The following is a 15,020-nucleotide window of genomic DNA, read 5'->3' as shown; positions in this document are numbered from 1 at the left end:
GCCAACCACTGACTCTAGATCTTCTACTGTCAGTAAATTAAAAATACAGCAACAAAGGTGATGATTTGGGAGACTTTCCATGGGGTTGGTTGAAAGAACTGTATTCAGTCTTACACAACTGAATATACTTCCTGTGGGGAAAAAAGTCAAGTAAAGGTTTTCATCCTCTGTTTGTAGAAGTTTAAGGTAAATTTTTTCACCATAGATTTCGGTCTCTGGAGTGTGTTCTTGTGTTTTGTTATTGAAGCAGTGGTACCGCTTTGACTGAATCTGTTACACATTGTTGGTCATTTGAGGGAAAGTAAAACCAAGTCAGTTGAAATAGAATAGTAATTGAAGTAAAGCAAGTGAAAATGAGGGAACAAAAATACTGAAAAGTGCTATCTTTTTGTAGTTACTTTTTACTGATTAACATGAATGTACATGTATATAAGAAAAGTTAAAATGAGGTCCAAGCAAGAGTATGAGAGTTACACTTGTCTTTTAAGTAAATGTTTCCAAAGCTTATCATTTCATCTAAAGTGAAAGTAAAATACTCTTTTGACATGAATTCTATCATAAATGTGGCTTTAATCTTCCCTATGTTTGTTATATGTAGATATATTTTATCTCTCCAAACCTTTTATAAACTATTTGAGGTTGGAGTTTATGTGCTCTGTTCTTTTGTTTATACCATAGTACCCAGCACAAAGCTAGATGTGGAGAGAAGATGCTTAATATGAGCCTTCAGAATAACTAAGCTTTTGAAAACTAATCTATTTTTCATGCTTGTACCTGAATTCTTTGGGAGAAAATAAAGTTGTTGATGTGACAAATAAAACCTATTACACCGTGTTTTAATGAACAAAAATTTTTTTGAATACCATCTTTCATGGCATGTGTGAGTTGTAAATGAGAGTGGTAACAGGTAGGGCAAGAGGACTGAAGAAGGTGGGGGAAAATACAGATCCTAAACCAGAGGTAAAATTTTCACCCAACCTTAAAGAGTTTCAGTTCTCTATTCTCTATTGAAAATTATTCCCAAGACCAAAAACTGAAAAGACTGCCATAATGTTAAATTACGCAATTATCCTGGGCTATAGGAGGCCACTGAACTAACACACACATATTAAATCTCTTTTTTAATGTAAAATTAATAAATTAAATTAAAGGTGAATCACAGTTTGTACAGCTCATTTTCAAAATTACAATATGGAAAGTAAATACACTGCTGTGTGGGAATACATAGCTTATCTGTCACTGATAGCTAATGAATTCTTTCCTATTAAAATTTAATTGAAAATCTTCAGTGATATTTAAGCTTTCACAGAAGTGTAAACTACTGTGACTACAATTCACAATGCATTTAAAACAATTATTCTTTATCATTAAAGTTAATAATATGCACATTAACCTCTTATGTAGTCTAAATCAATATTGTAGTTTAAAAGATATGACCTCTGGACAGCTTTCTCTAAATATTGATTTCATTGTCATTTGTATAAGGTATCAAACAAATTACATGCTGCACTAATATCATTAATGCTGCCCCCATAGAGCCAATGACTTTATGGGTTCTTACAATACAGGACATGACATTACAAAAATATTGAGGACATCACAAGATATAATTACCGAATGGATGAGGTTTGACTATGTCTGAGTAGAGTGGCTCTGAATATATGATAACTTCCAAATCCTTCACTCTCCGTGGACAGAAAAAATACCGCTCTTTAACATGCAGATTGGTTACTGAGGTTAAATTTCAAATGGCAGAATTTTTTTCTGCCTCAGAGGATCTAATTTACCTTTTTGTGATGCCATAGATATTTCAGAAGAGAATCTAAAGTCAGATAAAAATGTTGTAATTCTGCAATATAACAGTTTTCCCAAAATAAACTTGTTTAGGAATTTCTATTACAAGTTCCTAGTGAGTCAGATGAGCTGGAAAATACATGCATTAAAGTAAAGGGGCTGAACCTTTCAAAGGTCATTGAATTAAATAAAATCTGATTTAGGGGTGGATATGTATCACGTTTCCCCTCATAACCAGCAGTTATAGTAGTATTTTTGTAAAAAAAACTGCAAATTAAAATAGCAGCCATGTAATTTGCTCTCTTTTACTTCTTTCAAGTTCTAAATTGCTCTGAATCACAATTGTTAGCATCACCCAGTTACATCTAACTCTATTTTGATGTTACTTTTTAATTTTTAAAATTTTACTTTACTTTTTGTTTTCTATAAAACCTTTTAGAAAAGAGTTGTGGTCACGGTCACGACACTGTGAACTGTGGGCGCAATTTGTACTAAAAATGTTCTCTCCATATCTCTTGTAGGTAAAAGTGACCCATTTTGTGTGGTTGAACTGAACAATGATAGGCTGCTAACACACACTGTCTACAAAAATCTCAATCCTGAGTGGAACAAAGTCTTCACATTGTAAGTAGTCATTCTTTGAGCTCATTTCAAAACTGCTGCTAAATGATATTTATTTTTGAAATTTTTGTGCGTTTATTCTTAACTGATTAACAACTCAATGAATCTGGCCTGCCTTTGCCAGCAACAATGAATTGCATAATTGCATTACCTTCCTGATAGTGAAACCTGGGGAAAGGGTATGCCATTTTTCTTTGTTTTCACAGATATTTTTTTGGAACTATGCATTTTATATATGATTTGATGAAGGATTTTGCTCCCATTAACAGAATTGCCGTACTGCTTCTTCCTTTTATACTTTCTATTGAAATTCTCCCCAATTGCACTGACACCAAGGAGGACAAAGCTCTATTTGTTCCATTGCTCAAATCAGCAAACAATCCAGTCTCGGATTCGGCAGATGTTTTAGTTTTGGTTTGTTGCGTTTTAGCACAATAAGAATATTAAGTACTGTCCTATGTACCAGAAAACACTTTGAGTTAATTTTCTTTTTGTTTTAAAAAGTTTGTAAATCTTTTCGATCATGCACTGTAAAAGCTGCCGATGCTACACTATAGTATCTCCTAAGTCCGTGGTTTTTTTTTTTTTTTTTTAAGCTGGGCTTTAGAAATGAACTCTGAACAAAGGAAAACTCTCCAAACAGAAGTACTTCTTAAGTTTTCTAACATAGTTTTATTTTATTTTCGTATATGAGAAACTGTTTTATTTTCGTATATGAGAAACTGCTAAATTCCTCATTAATTTCTTATAATGTCCTTGCTTAAGAGCCAGTAACTAATCAGATTTAATTATCTGACCAATTTATCTTTAAGGAATTTCACATTTTTATAAGAGATGAAAGCCTGGTCAGGAGACTTGCACTCCTAAGAAGGTTGTGGAGAGTGTTTTTCTCTGGAATGCATAATTGAATGAATAGGTTTGATAATTATCAAAGCCATTAATTGATTGTGCTCTGATAAAGCCTTTTCTCACATGTGGTTGCAGTCTTTCAATAATGAATATATTCATTTTTTTGTTTTCTCTTAATTCATGTTTTCTTGGTAAACAGTTTGATCAAAGAATAAATGCTGTCAACAATTGGGGCTTATTTTTCTAGAAACAAAATATGAAGAGCTTTCATACTTGTTTATTAACATATGTTGTCTTTGGAACATAATGGAACACTACTTAATTTCTAAATCCTAGGGTGGTACAATAGCTATCAATGTTACATTTTCTTCATTCTATACTCTGTGTTGGCTAATTTTTACTATAAACCAAACAGAAATAAGTCAGAGTTTTGGTGAGAGCTATAAAGATAAAGGAGATATTCTATTATGATAAAAAAGAAAAATTATATAAACTATACTGTGACACTTGCTGAAATCAAACCTGGTAGTGCTTCATGTGGGAGTAACAAGAAGATGGGAATTATTGTAATAATAAGAATAGGACAAGTCTAAAAAAAAATAAGTGCCACTTATTGATTTTTTTTACAATAACTTATTCTTTGCCCATCCAGATGGAAATTATATTTCATTGAAAAATTATAACTTAAAGTTACAGTTGTATTCAAAGTTCCAGATAATAGAACCATCATGTCTACTAAGGTGCATTGTGGGAAATTCTGTCAGATACCAAGCTACCTTATGTATGTGTATGCAAATGGTATACATAAAACATATATATACCAAATCAGCTGGAGCTATCTAAATTTTCGAAAGCATTTGTGTTCTTGTTCCCCACTGATGAAGTCTTTTTTTCTTTACATATATTTATTATGCAGCAACATTAAAGATATCCATTCAGTTCTTGAAGTGACAGTTTATGATGAAGATCGGGATCGAAGTGCTGACTTTCTGGGCAAAGTTGCTATACCATTGCTGTCCGTAAGTTTCATTCACCTGACACACTGCTCTGTGTTGCTTTTGCTCAAGGAAAAAAAAAAAACCCTCAGCTCTATATCTGTCATTTCTCAACCAAGGTCTGTAATAAGAACACTAAAAATTTTAACATACTCAATGCACGGCCATGTTGAATCCCATGATAGTTAATTTTTCCTGACAGACTTGATCCTGGTAATGAACAGGTACTTGTCAGAATTGCCACAGTTGTTTTGGGTTCTCTGTCAGTTTCAGCAGCTGGGGGTCAAAGGTCACTGAGGGAGTGTATTCAGTGGAGACCGCGAGACAGACGGCTGTCATGTCCTTTTCCCGCAGATTCAAAATGGTGAACAGAAAGCCTACGTCTTGAAAAACAAGCAGCTGACAGGGCCAACAAAGGGGGTCATCTATCTTGAAATAGATGTGATTTTTAATGCTGTAAGTCTTAACTTTGGCTTTTTTGTACTGCTAAAGAGTTCAGTTTCATGAAAGCTTTTGTTCCTGATTTGTAGAGAATTTCTGTCATTCCTCATTTTCTCTAAACCTTGATGTATCCTGGAGAATACGCTTCTGCCACTGCCTGGCACACCCACACTTTCTGTTATAGCTGGCGGCTGCCGCTGTGGCTGTGCTCTGGTCGCTGCCTGCCGGCGTCAGAAATGGAAGCGCATGCATGTGCAACTGTATACATTTATATTTTATGAGCACAGCAGCCAGGACTTTGAAACTTTCGAAATTATTGCAAATTGAACTGCGTGAAAAACTTGTAAACATTTGTACTATATTACTCCATAACAGACACATATGTTGATGTATAGGTGAAAGCCAGCTTACGAACATTAATACCCAAAGAACAGAAGTACATTGAAGAGGAAAACAGACTCTCTAAACAGGTAAAAAGCAAGGAAAGATTAATCCCTCTGGGAAGACTTGATTATATCTGTAAAACATCTATGTAAATTCAAATAAACTTTGGAGGTAAGGAGGGGGGAAGACTATGGAATTTTTGATCATCTACTGATGTGAAATGGCTCTTTCTTTTCTTCTTTCTTTTTCTCTTTTCCCTTCCTTTCCTTAAAAGATCAAACAAGGACAATACCAAACTAGTAAGTTGGATGGGGGTGGTCAGAAAGGAAAGGGGATACTGTAGGCTCTGCATAGAGTGGATATGTGTTCATGCGTTAGCAGAAGAATGATCATTTTGAACATAAAATACAATTTGATTGCCATGGAATGTGTAAATGAGAACACCAAAAGCTGAGGTTCAAATATATGTCCAGACCACCCACAGGTATGATGCAGGTGTCTGTAAAGTGAGCCCAGTATAAAGTTCTTCCCTCTAATCCATGAGAGAGGGGGCTCTATCTTTTAAGGGAAGCCTTCCTCTTAATTAGATTTTAACTATGATCTTTTAGAAGTGAACTATTATTGGCATTTTTAGCTAAGAAAATAGAAAATCAGGAACCCTGATTTTTATATCATGAAGAAATTTTAAATTATGCTTGATATCTCGTAATTAGACTTGTAGTTTTAAATTCAATTTGATAACAAGTTAAGAAAAGAGTATTAAGCTACTCCTTTTAAAAATTGTTTACTTCCAAATAACACAGCTAAAATCAAATGTATTTGAGGTTATAAAGTTTACAGAACTCATTTGTGCGTGTTAAAATCTTTAATAATTTCCTGTGCTATTAGAAGACCAAAAATATTTTGGTTTTAATCCAATCACTTCACCAGAAACAGTGCAATCTTTAGTTGTTTAAAGACAATGCATGAGTTACAAATGTAATACCTATCTGAACAGAAATACAGATTACATATTTCCACAGTTATATTTAAAAGTTATAAAAGTAGCACTTAAAGTAAGGTGATCAGGGGCCAAGAAGGAAACAAATAGAGACACTTTTTACTTTCCCTGAAAGAAATTTTAACTTGTTTAAACTGGTATGCATGTATGTGCATCTATATGTACACATATATACGTTATTTTTTCTATGTGACCCCGGTTAACTTTACATAGCTCCTTTAAAATACCAGATCGGCCTTGAAGTGTACTTGGAAGTAGCAAAATATTAACCTGCAGACATATTACTCTAACTATTAACATAGCTGTATGTAATTTTTTGAACCTATATCTAGAGCACGGGCTGTTTTTCTTACAGCTGCAGTCATGCCTTAATTTAAAATTTTTAATTTAAATTATTTCAATTCTCATATACTTTTTTTTCTTGTTCAATATCTGTAGCTTTTCTATCTCTTTTTTTTTTATTGAGGTGTAGTTGATGTACAGTATTATATGTTACAAGTGTACAGTATAGTGATTCCCAATTTTTAAAGGTTTGTTCCATTTGTCGTTTTTATAAAATATTGACTATATTCCTTGTGTAGTACGATATATCTTTGTAGCTTATTTTGTATATAATAGTTTGTCATATACCTTTTTTAGTAACAGATTTTGTAAAGTACTTGTCATACATTTTTCCCTAAATCCAAAATTATGAAAAAGTAATGAGAAAATGTGGGTGAAATTTATTGTGGGAAGGAGGGAGATAGAGAGACGAAGAGGGAAAAGAGAAAGAGAGAATGAGACTATGATAGTAAGAAAGGGAGAATCCTACTGAAATGGTGAAAAAAATGTTACTTTTCTATAATAAAGCAGTACTTGACAGGTTTTTCCCTAAGGCCCTAAATAAAACCATCCCCAGTTATCCATTTCACTTTGAAATATCTTGAAATTAAAGCATTTAAAGCATTTTAAAAGCACAGGACTTCAGAATTCTTAAATATACTTAAGGTTCCCAGTATTCTAAGTGGTAAAAAAATGTTTTTGAACTGTTGGAGATTGTTTTTTTCTTTTGAATAGAGGTAGCCCAATTTGCATGATAGTATTATTTATGCAAATATATTTAACTAAGAAATTGCACTTATAATTTAGTTCTTTTCACCTTCGTAGAGGTACTTCTTTTCTTCTAACTTGTGAGCCAAATTGCTTGGTATATTCTTACAACTTTATTAACTTTCCGAATCCATTTTAAATCACACTAAACTTGAAGAATTTTGTAGCATATCTGATGGGTTTTAGTCTTGCAAATTCTAATAATACTTTCATTTTCCTATAGCTGCTACTAAGAAACTTTATCAGAATGAAGCGTTGTGTCATGGTGCTCGTAAATGCTGCATACTACATTAATAGTTGCTTTGACTGGGATTCACCCGCAAGGAGCCTCACTGCTTTTGTGGTATGATCATACTGTATTACTTACATTATTATTCATTAAATTCAGTAATCATAGCTGCATGTTTCTGTGGCAATAGTTACAGTTATGTTGATGTGGCCATTTTAAACTTCTATTTTGAGACTTGACTGGGCAGATTTGCCGTGGGCAGGAACCTGATGGATTGTTCAGGGTCTGAGTCCAAGAATACATCCCCGCCTCAGATTTCCGGAATATAAGACATCTCAGCCAATGTATAATTTTCTCTGTGACAGTTAAAATGTAAAACTTTACATATTGCATAATTCCAAATCCCAATAGCAGAGCCAAGAAAAGTCCTTAGCATTAAAAAATAATAATAATCTTGACCATCTTCATTTTAATTTTATTTGTCCTGTAGATATTCTTTCAAAATATGAAAATCTTGGTCAGTAGAGTGCTAGTTGGTAATACTTTAATATGTGAATCAGTTGGAAGTGGATGTGACCTATTTAAGGCACATTTTATTATTTCTGAGATTTCCAGCTTTTAAAAACGCATGAGTGAGAGTTTGATAGATCCAAATAGTCCTCTGACAATGTTCATCTTGTAGCCTTTTACTTTGGTTATTTAAAAACTGCTGATGAGACCAACTTGCAAAGCTAGAAAATCTGAAAGAATACTTTCCTCTGAGATTCAGCTGGGATTTTCTGCTCTCACATTATTTTTGCTTATTCAGGGTTTCGGTTTGAAGTTTAAGTGGAGTCGTTCTTTTGAAATCTTTTATTTTATTGTCATATTTGTTAGAATATGAGTACCTTATGCTTCCTTATAGTTACCGGTTTCTCAGAATATGACTTTATTATAAGGGGCTTACAAGAAGAGTTTTAATTATAGTAACAAATCAACATTTTAGTATTACCATTCAAATGAGTGTATGCACATCTGTTTAGTACTTTGAGCTCTGTCCTCCTCTCAGGCCTTGTATGGGACTTTCATTAATGTCTGAGCACATGGAACAAAGAGTGTATATGTCCCTTTGTGTTGTAAGTTACCAGAAAGTTAAGCAGCCTGCTTCCCATAGACATGTCGTTGTCTCCTTAAAGAAAGTGACTGTCATCATCATTAAGTTTTAGAAAAGAAAATCTGCCTCTTTCAATATTCTTGTATTTAGCTCTTTCACATAATAAATACATTGGAGTACTGGTAAACAAACTTTATTATTATTTTTCAGCATCATAGAGGCACTTCGATGTTAATGAGGAAAAAATGATATTGAGTTTCTGTGTGTATTTTATGCCATTACTTCCAGGTTCCAGGGGCCTTTTAGGAGACACAATAATATTCTACTGAAAATGTCATGCTGCCATCTTTGATTCACTCCTCCCAAAGTCATTCCTCACAGCTATATGTGAAATTTGAAAACAGAGAAACCTATATAATTATATCATTTGTTCAGGAACCTTCATTTTGAGCAATTTAGCATTACAATGTGTGTAAGTCTTCATAAACTTCATCTGGCTTCTAGAGGTCACTCATGTAAAATGAATTCAAGATGGCAGACTTTTTTTCACAATTTCTTTCTGATTGAAAAATAAACCAGGCAGTGAAACTCTGAGAAACTTAGCTACATGTACATGATGGTACTTGAGTAATTTCACTGGAAGGGAGTCAAAATTCACTGGGGAAGAAATGTACTATTCTCTCTCTTAGCTGGTGGTCAGTTTCTAACAGACTGGGTCCTACAAAACACAAGCTGAATGAAAGATGCTTTCAAAATAAGGGGGGTGGGGGAGGCCACAATAAAGGTAGGAAAAGGGACTCCTGACACTGATGGTGAAAAAAGAGACCAAAAACTACAATGTGAATGCACATTAACAGTACTTTTGAGAAGAAACAAAAATATTAATGGTTTTATTGAAAAAAATAAAAGAAGCACTGAATTACATTCCATTGAATGTTATTAAAACAATGAAAACAAAAGCCAGCTTCATTTATCTGGACCTGAACTAGGAGTTCCAGGAGAATGGGGACCCTGCCTTTTTCACCTGGGACTCTAGCATCACCTGCAGTGTATCTAGCGTTAGTAGGCTCCCAATATAAATGACTATCTAAATCGATAGACCAACCAATGATCCAGTCAGTCAGTCTGAAATTTTTTTCTTATGTGGAGAAACTTTCTTCAATGATACCATATAAATAAGGGTTTGCTCTAATAAAGCTAGCTATTAAATGATGATAGACATAGCTTAATGCTTTGTAGCCATTTTTCCTGTACCTTCCATTTGAATTTTAAACTATTTCATAATCCTCTCTCAGTCATCTATTTTAGTCTCAGATTAAATTCTGATATAAAAAGATCCTTATATAGTAATAATAACAACTAACATTTATTACATATCTATGTGCCAAAGAACTGTTTTTCAGGCACTAAAGCAGGAAAGTGCTTTTCATGCATTAATAAATTTAATATTCCCAACAACCTTATTATGAGGTAGATACTATTATTTTCCTGATATACAGAGGGAGAAGCTGAGGCCCAGACAAGTTAAGTACCTTGCCCCAAGCCACATGGATATTATTTCCTTTTCAAAAGAGCTTTTAAAATATGTACCTTGTAATCTTAATATCATAACAATTTGGGAAAAAAGAACTGTTGTAGGATTTTTATTCATCTTATAGATATTCAATGATGTATTTAAAAATGAAATGTTTCAAAGATCTTATTGCATAACCAGAGCCTTTTTTAGGCCAGTTTTTTGAAAAGAACTGCTTTCCATTAGGAGAAGCTATGAGCAGCACCCCATTGTTACAAACATATTGTTCCCATCATTCCCTGTTGATGGATCACGGGTCTGTTATTATAATATTGGTTCCACTTGGCCCACTTTTTCATAAATGCAGCTGCCTCACATGGAGCACATGCATTTGTACCATTATGCCACTTGGTTTTAGGCCCAGATCAGTAAACTTTATGTTTAAGTGCCTTTTTTCTATTCCATTTTATTTTTCTTTTCTAATTTACTATCCAAAAATAAATGTAGAATAATGAAATTAAAATGGAAAAATAATAATTTTGTCCCTATGTCAGTTAAAATGGGGAGTATGTGAAATGCAGGGGGAGAGCTGCCCTGGCTTCTTTATGTGCTACCTGTGTGCTCTGTGGAAGGTTCAAAGCTGGCTTACAGTATTAGAAGAGGAAATCGGCCTGGAAGGTGATGGATGAAATATAAGCAAACACATTCCCGGGAATGAATGTCCTTATTGTTGTGTGCTATGAATTAGGTTTCTAAATTTTACTATGAATATTGTATGCTTAAGAGCAAACACAGACGTATGTGATGTGGAATGCACAACCGCTTGTCTTTGGGATTCATCTATTGTAGACGTGGAAGTGTCTCATAAATTGGGCCTAATTTTCATCAGGCTCTTGACTAGACATTTGTGTTCTTGTGGATGTCAGTGGGTGCAACATGGGGAAAAAAAAGTGTACATTCTCTCTTTCTTTTCAGTACTGTCATTTCTCACTGTAATGAGCACAAAAATAATTGGACAACCGGGCTATCAGTAAAAAGGACACACTTCAGTGTGCGTCAAAGAATTATTTTACAGGACAAACTTTAATCCTTAAATGGGATTGTAGATAATTTGTGGTACCATCTGTCCATTTGGAATTGTTTTAGCCTTTTCTGTCGTTATACAGTAAGTGCCGCTGTGTTTAACATTAACATTTGATATTTTACACATTTAATTTCTGTTCTGCTGTGTGGTCCTTAGGGAATGGAACGCTAGTGCTACATGAGAGAGACAAAGTATTGATCAGTTAACATTTCAGCTACATTTATGTATGTCGCAAAATTAATGAAAATGCCAGACAAAAATGTCAGAGTGCACAAAAAGGTAGAATTTAAATTTGGTAGTTTAATGAAAAGTTTAAGATGTGCATTATCAAAAATGTCCTCTTGCCTTTAAAGTACAGTTCCTAGCAGAATAACTAAAGGGAGACACATATTTTACTTAGAGGAACAATGAACATGAATTACGAAGGGATGTCAACTCCTCAAAGTACCTTGTGTTCCAAAACAGCATGTTTGAATGCTTAACTGTTACTCATAAAATATATGTGTTTCTGTTCCTATCTGGAGAGCTACTGGCTTCAGCCCTCCGGGCTGACCAGCCGATGAGGCAGGCTTCCTACCGAGATTCTCCCCCTAGGTTTTCCTTGGTATCCAGGCATTCCTTTTGTGTCAAAACTGAGAATTCCCTCTACAGCAATTCATTGAGGCCACTCTGGTTCATTACTCGTTCCTTTCTAGGTCGTTTTCAAATGCCTGGTTTTCCTTTGCTCCTAGATAATTTGAGCTCCACCTTCATTCAATCCCCATTTTAGTAAAGGATCACACTCTGGACAACAGCGACTCTCAGAAAAGCTGGGCCATTATGCAGGCAAAGAGAAAAAACAGTGATGATGTATGCAAAGAATGACATGAGACAGCTCTGTGTAGCCAAATGATTTAAAAAAAAAAAAATGGAGGAAGCACAAGCAAAGGAGGAACTGAACTTGCAGAGGCGATGGGAATATAGTACAATGATCTGAAGACAATAGGCTCCCAAGGAAACCTTATCAAGTACTTCCTGTGTAGAAAGCCTGCTGCTATTAAACAACATGGATTTTTCTAAAAGTTATTACAAACAATAAGGACATTTTAAGTGACCTTCATGTTCAAGGACTAAAAAGGGAGCATCGCTTAAGAAGAAATGTTAATGTGAAAACAAAGACATGTCTATATCACCTGTAGTTTAGATTCAAGTCTTACTAGCCTTCATATCACTGAACAAAAGAGGGTGATTGTACCGGACATATGGAAGGTAATTTTAAATTTCAACAGAAATTTCTATTTTAAAGAGTGTGAGACATCAGTAATACCACACCAACAAGATTATGATTCAGGTTTCTAGCAATTTTCAAATGATTTTTACAGAAGCTTTTGTTGTTGTTGCTACCATATTTTTTTAGGGCCAGCAGAAAAAAATTGGAAATGTTCCAGATGTAATTTTTGTTACTTTCCCCACAACAGCAAAATAGAAGGACCTCTGAAAACCAAAGAAACAAGTACTAAAGCAGAATGATCTATAACTGATGGTCCTATCCTTGTATTCTTGAATTTTCCTGGAATTATGTAAATCTAAACTTCCAAGACCTTTTGCCCACCCTTCTTTATAGATGCTTTCCTCTGACATAAGGACTTACTAAATTTATAAACAATACTTCCAATTTAATTTACACAAATTTTAAAGGTACGTTAAACATTTCCTTCACAAATGTGTAAGTGAGAAAAAAAGAAAGTCTATGCAGAGTTTCATTGATTTAGAATATTGTATACCTCCTAGTTGCCTAAACTTCCTTTTACAACGTCAAAGAGTATTGACACTTAGAAGATTCTAGTACTATATTTTTCTTTTCAGTAAATAGATTGTGTGTCCAATTCATATGAACCTGCTGGCACTTTAAGTTGATGTATACATTTTTTCCAAATTTATCTGAATTCCATGGAAGGAAAATTTTTTTCAAGCAGTGGCCTATGAAAAAATTGTTTTTTTGTAAGTGGTACCTTCCGAAAAGTGTTGCATATAAATTCTTGCAACTGTGTAAAAGCCCCCCCCAAAGACCACAGTTTAGAAGTGAGTTGAGTTTTAGGATTGATCACAATTAGCTAAAATCAGATGTTAATGAAACAAAGCATTTTGACTATATTTCTCCAATCCTTGAGGAGTGATGCTCTAGTTCAGTTTGTAGGTCTATTTAAATGTATAATCTTTTTGTTTTATTTTTGTGGCTGTTACATATACCAATGCAGCACTTCCTCAAATCAGCGCTTAGCTTTCTTTAAATGGTGCCAATACCCTTTTTTGTTTATTTTAATAATGTCAGCAAAAGGGGCTCCTGCTCTTTGGAGGGAGATAATAACATAAGGCACAGAGTCTACCACTCTCTGAAAAGCTTACTCCTCTTAAATTTTATTTTATATTTTCAACAAGAAGAATTTAATTCTTATAACACATCACACACATTATCTATTATTTCTACTCTCCCTCCTTTGTTCTCTAAAGCAGGAAGTAGTAAGATGCTATAATCTGGAGACGTTTTCTTCTGTGGGTGATTTGAGGAAAATCGAGTTATTTCACTTTTTCTCAAGTACAGTACTGTTGTGCTATATTATAATCAAACATAAACTGCAGATATCGTCAGCATAACAATGATACCATATTGAATCTAGGAATTAGCCTTCTCATGAACCTTAATGATATGTGCAATGAAAGTTGGGGTGACACCAGTGCCTCATTGTGGTCTCCTTCTGGCTGTATGGCTGCTGTACCATTTCCCCAGGCAGCCTCCTTGTATTATGTATCAGGTAGTTACAGCCTCAAAACCTTTATGAGACCCTTAAAAATATGTTGCATCCAGATTTTACAACTCAGTTGACTAAGGATCAAAAATTATAAAATAATGAAATCAGAGGTGTCTCACTATCTGTCCTCAGATTCCTAAACCAGTGTTCTTGTCCTCTGAAAAATTTTCCACCCCCTAGCTTCAATTTAAATTGTCAGGCACATGCATTCTAAGCAAAACAGCAAGCCATATTCCATTGCAAAATATTATTCTGTAAAGTGTTTTTCAAAGGAGAAAATTTAAATGAATGAGATAATTGTATAATTTATTTTAGTAAAATTCTGTAAAGTAAGAGTAATAACTCTTCTGAAAGATTGTAAATTACAACAGCAATGCAGTCATTAATATACTTTAGACAGTGACTTCACTCTCCACATGTTTTCATGCCCCTTTGTATTGGGTAAATATTAAGAAATAAGGAGTAGAATGCTTTCTATTGTCTGATTTTTCTATTTTGACCAATTATGAAGATATACCTTAGAATTGTGGTGTATTAGAGTTAATGTACCAAGTGAGAAACTAACCTGAAATGCTGTTAAGGAAGATTTTCATTGCCTTTTTTCTTGCCATCATTTTACCACGTTTTAACATTACAGTCAGAATCGACTATAGATGCAGTAGTCACTCCTGCCATAGTAGGTGTGTGAGTTATGACACTGTGTTGCGTCCTCTATTTTGCTGTGATGACAGAGATCCAATACTCAGCAAGTGGTAACATTAGAGATCAGTAACAGAGGGAAGATGAAAGAGTGACCATTTCTCGTGTTTGCACCAGTCATCAGCCACTGGCTCAAAGGGAAGTAATGAAGAGAAAATCAGAGAAAAGCTAAGAAGCAAGGAAAGATAGAAATCACATCAAAGTGTAAACAGATATTTAGATAAAAATGAAAGGCAACCCTGATTTTAAGGGTGGGAAAAAAGATTTTAGAGACAAAGCTTGGCTTTTATTTTGTTTTAAATCAGTGTTTCTCTGTTTTTCTCATATTCACCTCTCTAAGGGGAAGCTTTTCATTTACTTTAATGAGACAAATGAAATACTAAGGAATAAGATTTTTCTCAGGGAATGTTGAGCTTTGAAGGGCCACAAATCATTGTGAT

General features: G+C 34.2%; 1 protein-coding gene across 8 annotated transcripts in view; it reads left to right on the top strand.

Annotated features, from left to right (window-relative positions):
- Positions 1 to 15,020, top strand: part of MCTP1 (multiple C2 and transmembrane domain containing 1) — a 539,066-nt gene that overhangs the window by 368,670 nt on the left and 155,376 nt on the right. For 7 of the 8 annotated variants that reach the window (XM_060143283.1, XM_060143285.1, XM_060143282.1 and 4 more), the window contains 5 exons: positions 2,316 to 2,418; positions 4,181 to 4,283; positions 4,614 to 4,715; positions 5,096 to 5,170; positions 7,397 to 7,516. In XM_060143283.1, the coding sequence (XP_059999266.1) occupies positions 2,316 to 2,418; positions 4,181 to 4,283; positions 4,614 to 4,715; positions 5,096 to 5,170; positions 7,397 to 7,516 (503 nt within the window). Of the gene's footprint in view, positions 1 to 2,315; positions 2,419 to 4,180; positions 4,284 to 4,613; positions 4,716 to 5,095; positions 5,171 to 7,396; positions 7,523 to 15,020 lie in introns of those variants that run through there. The other variant, XM_060143287.1, reaches the window with a different exon arrangement.

This window comes from Lagenorhynchus albirostris, chromosome 3, assembly GCF_949774975.1.
Source record: "Lagenorhynchus albirostris chromosome 3, mLagAlb1.1, whole genome shotgun sequence".
Lineage (NCBI taxonomy): Eukaryota > Metazoa > Chordata > Mammalia > Artiodactyla > Delphinidae > Lagenorhynchus > Lagenorhynchus albirostris.
Note: the sequence above shows the minus strand (reverse complement) of the source record. Positions and strands in the feature narration are given on the sequence as shown.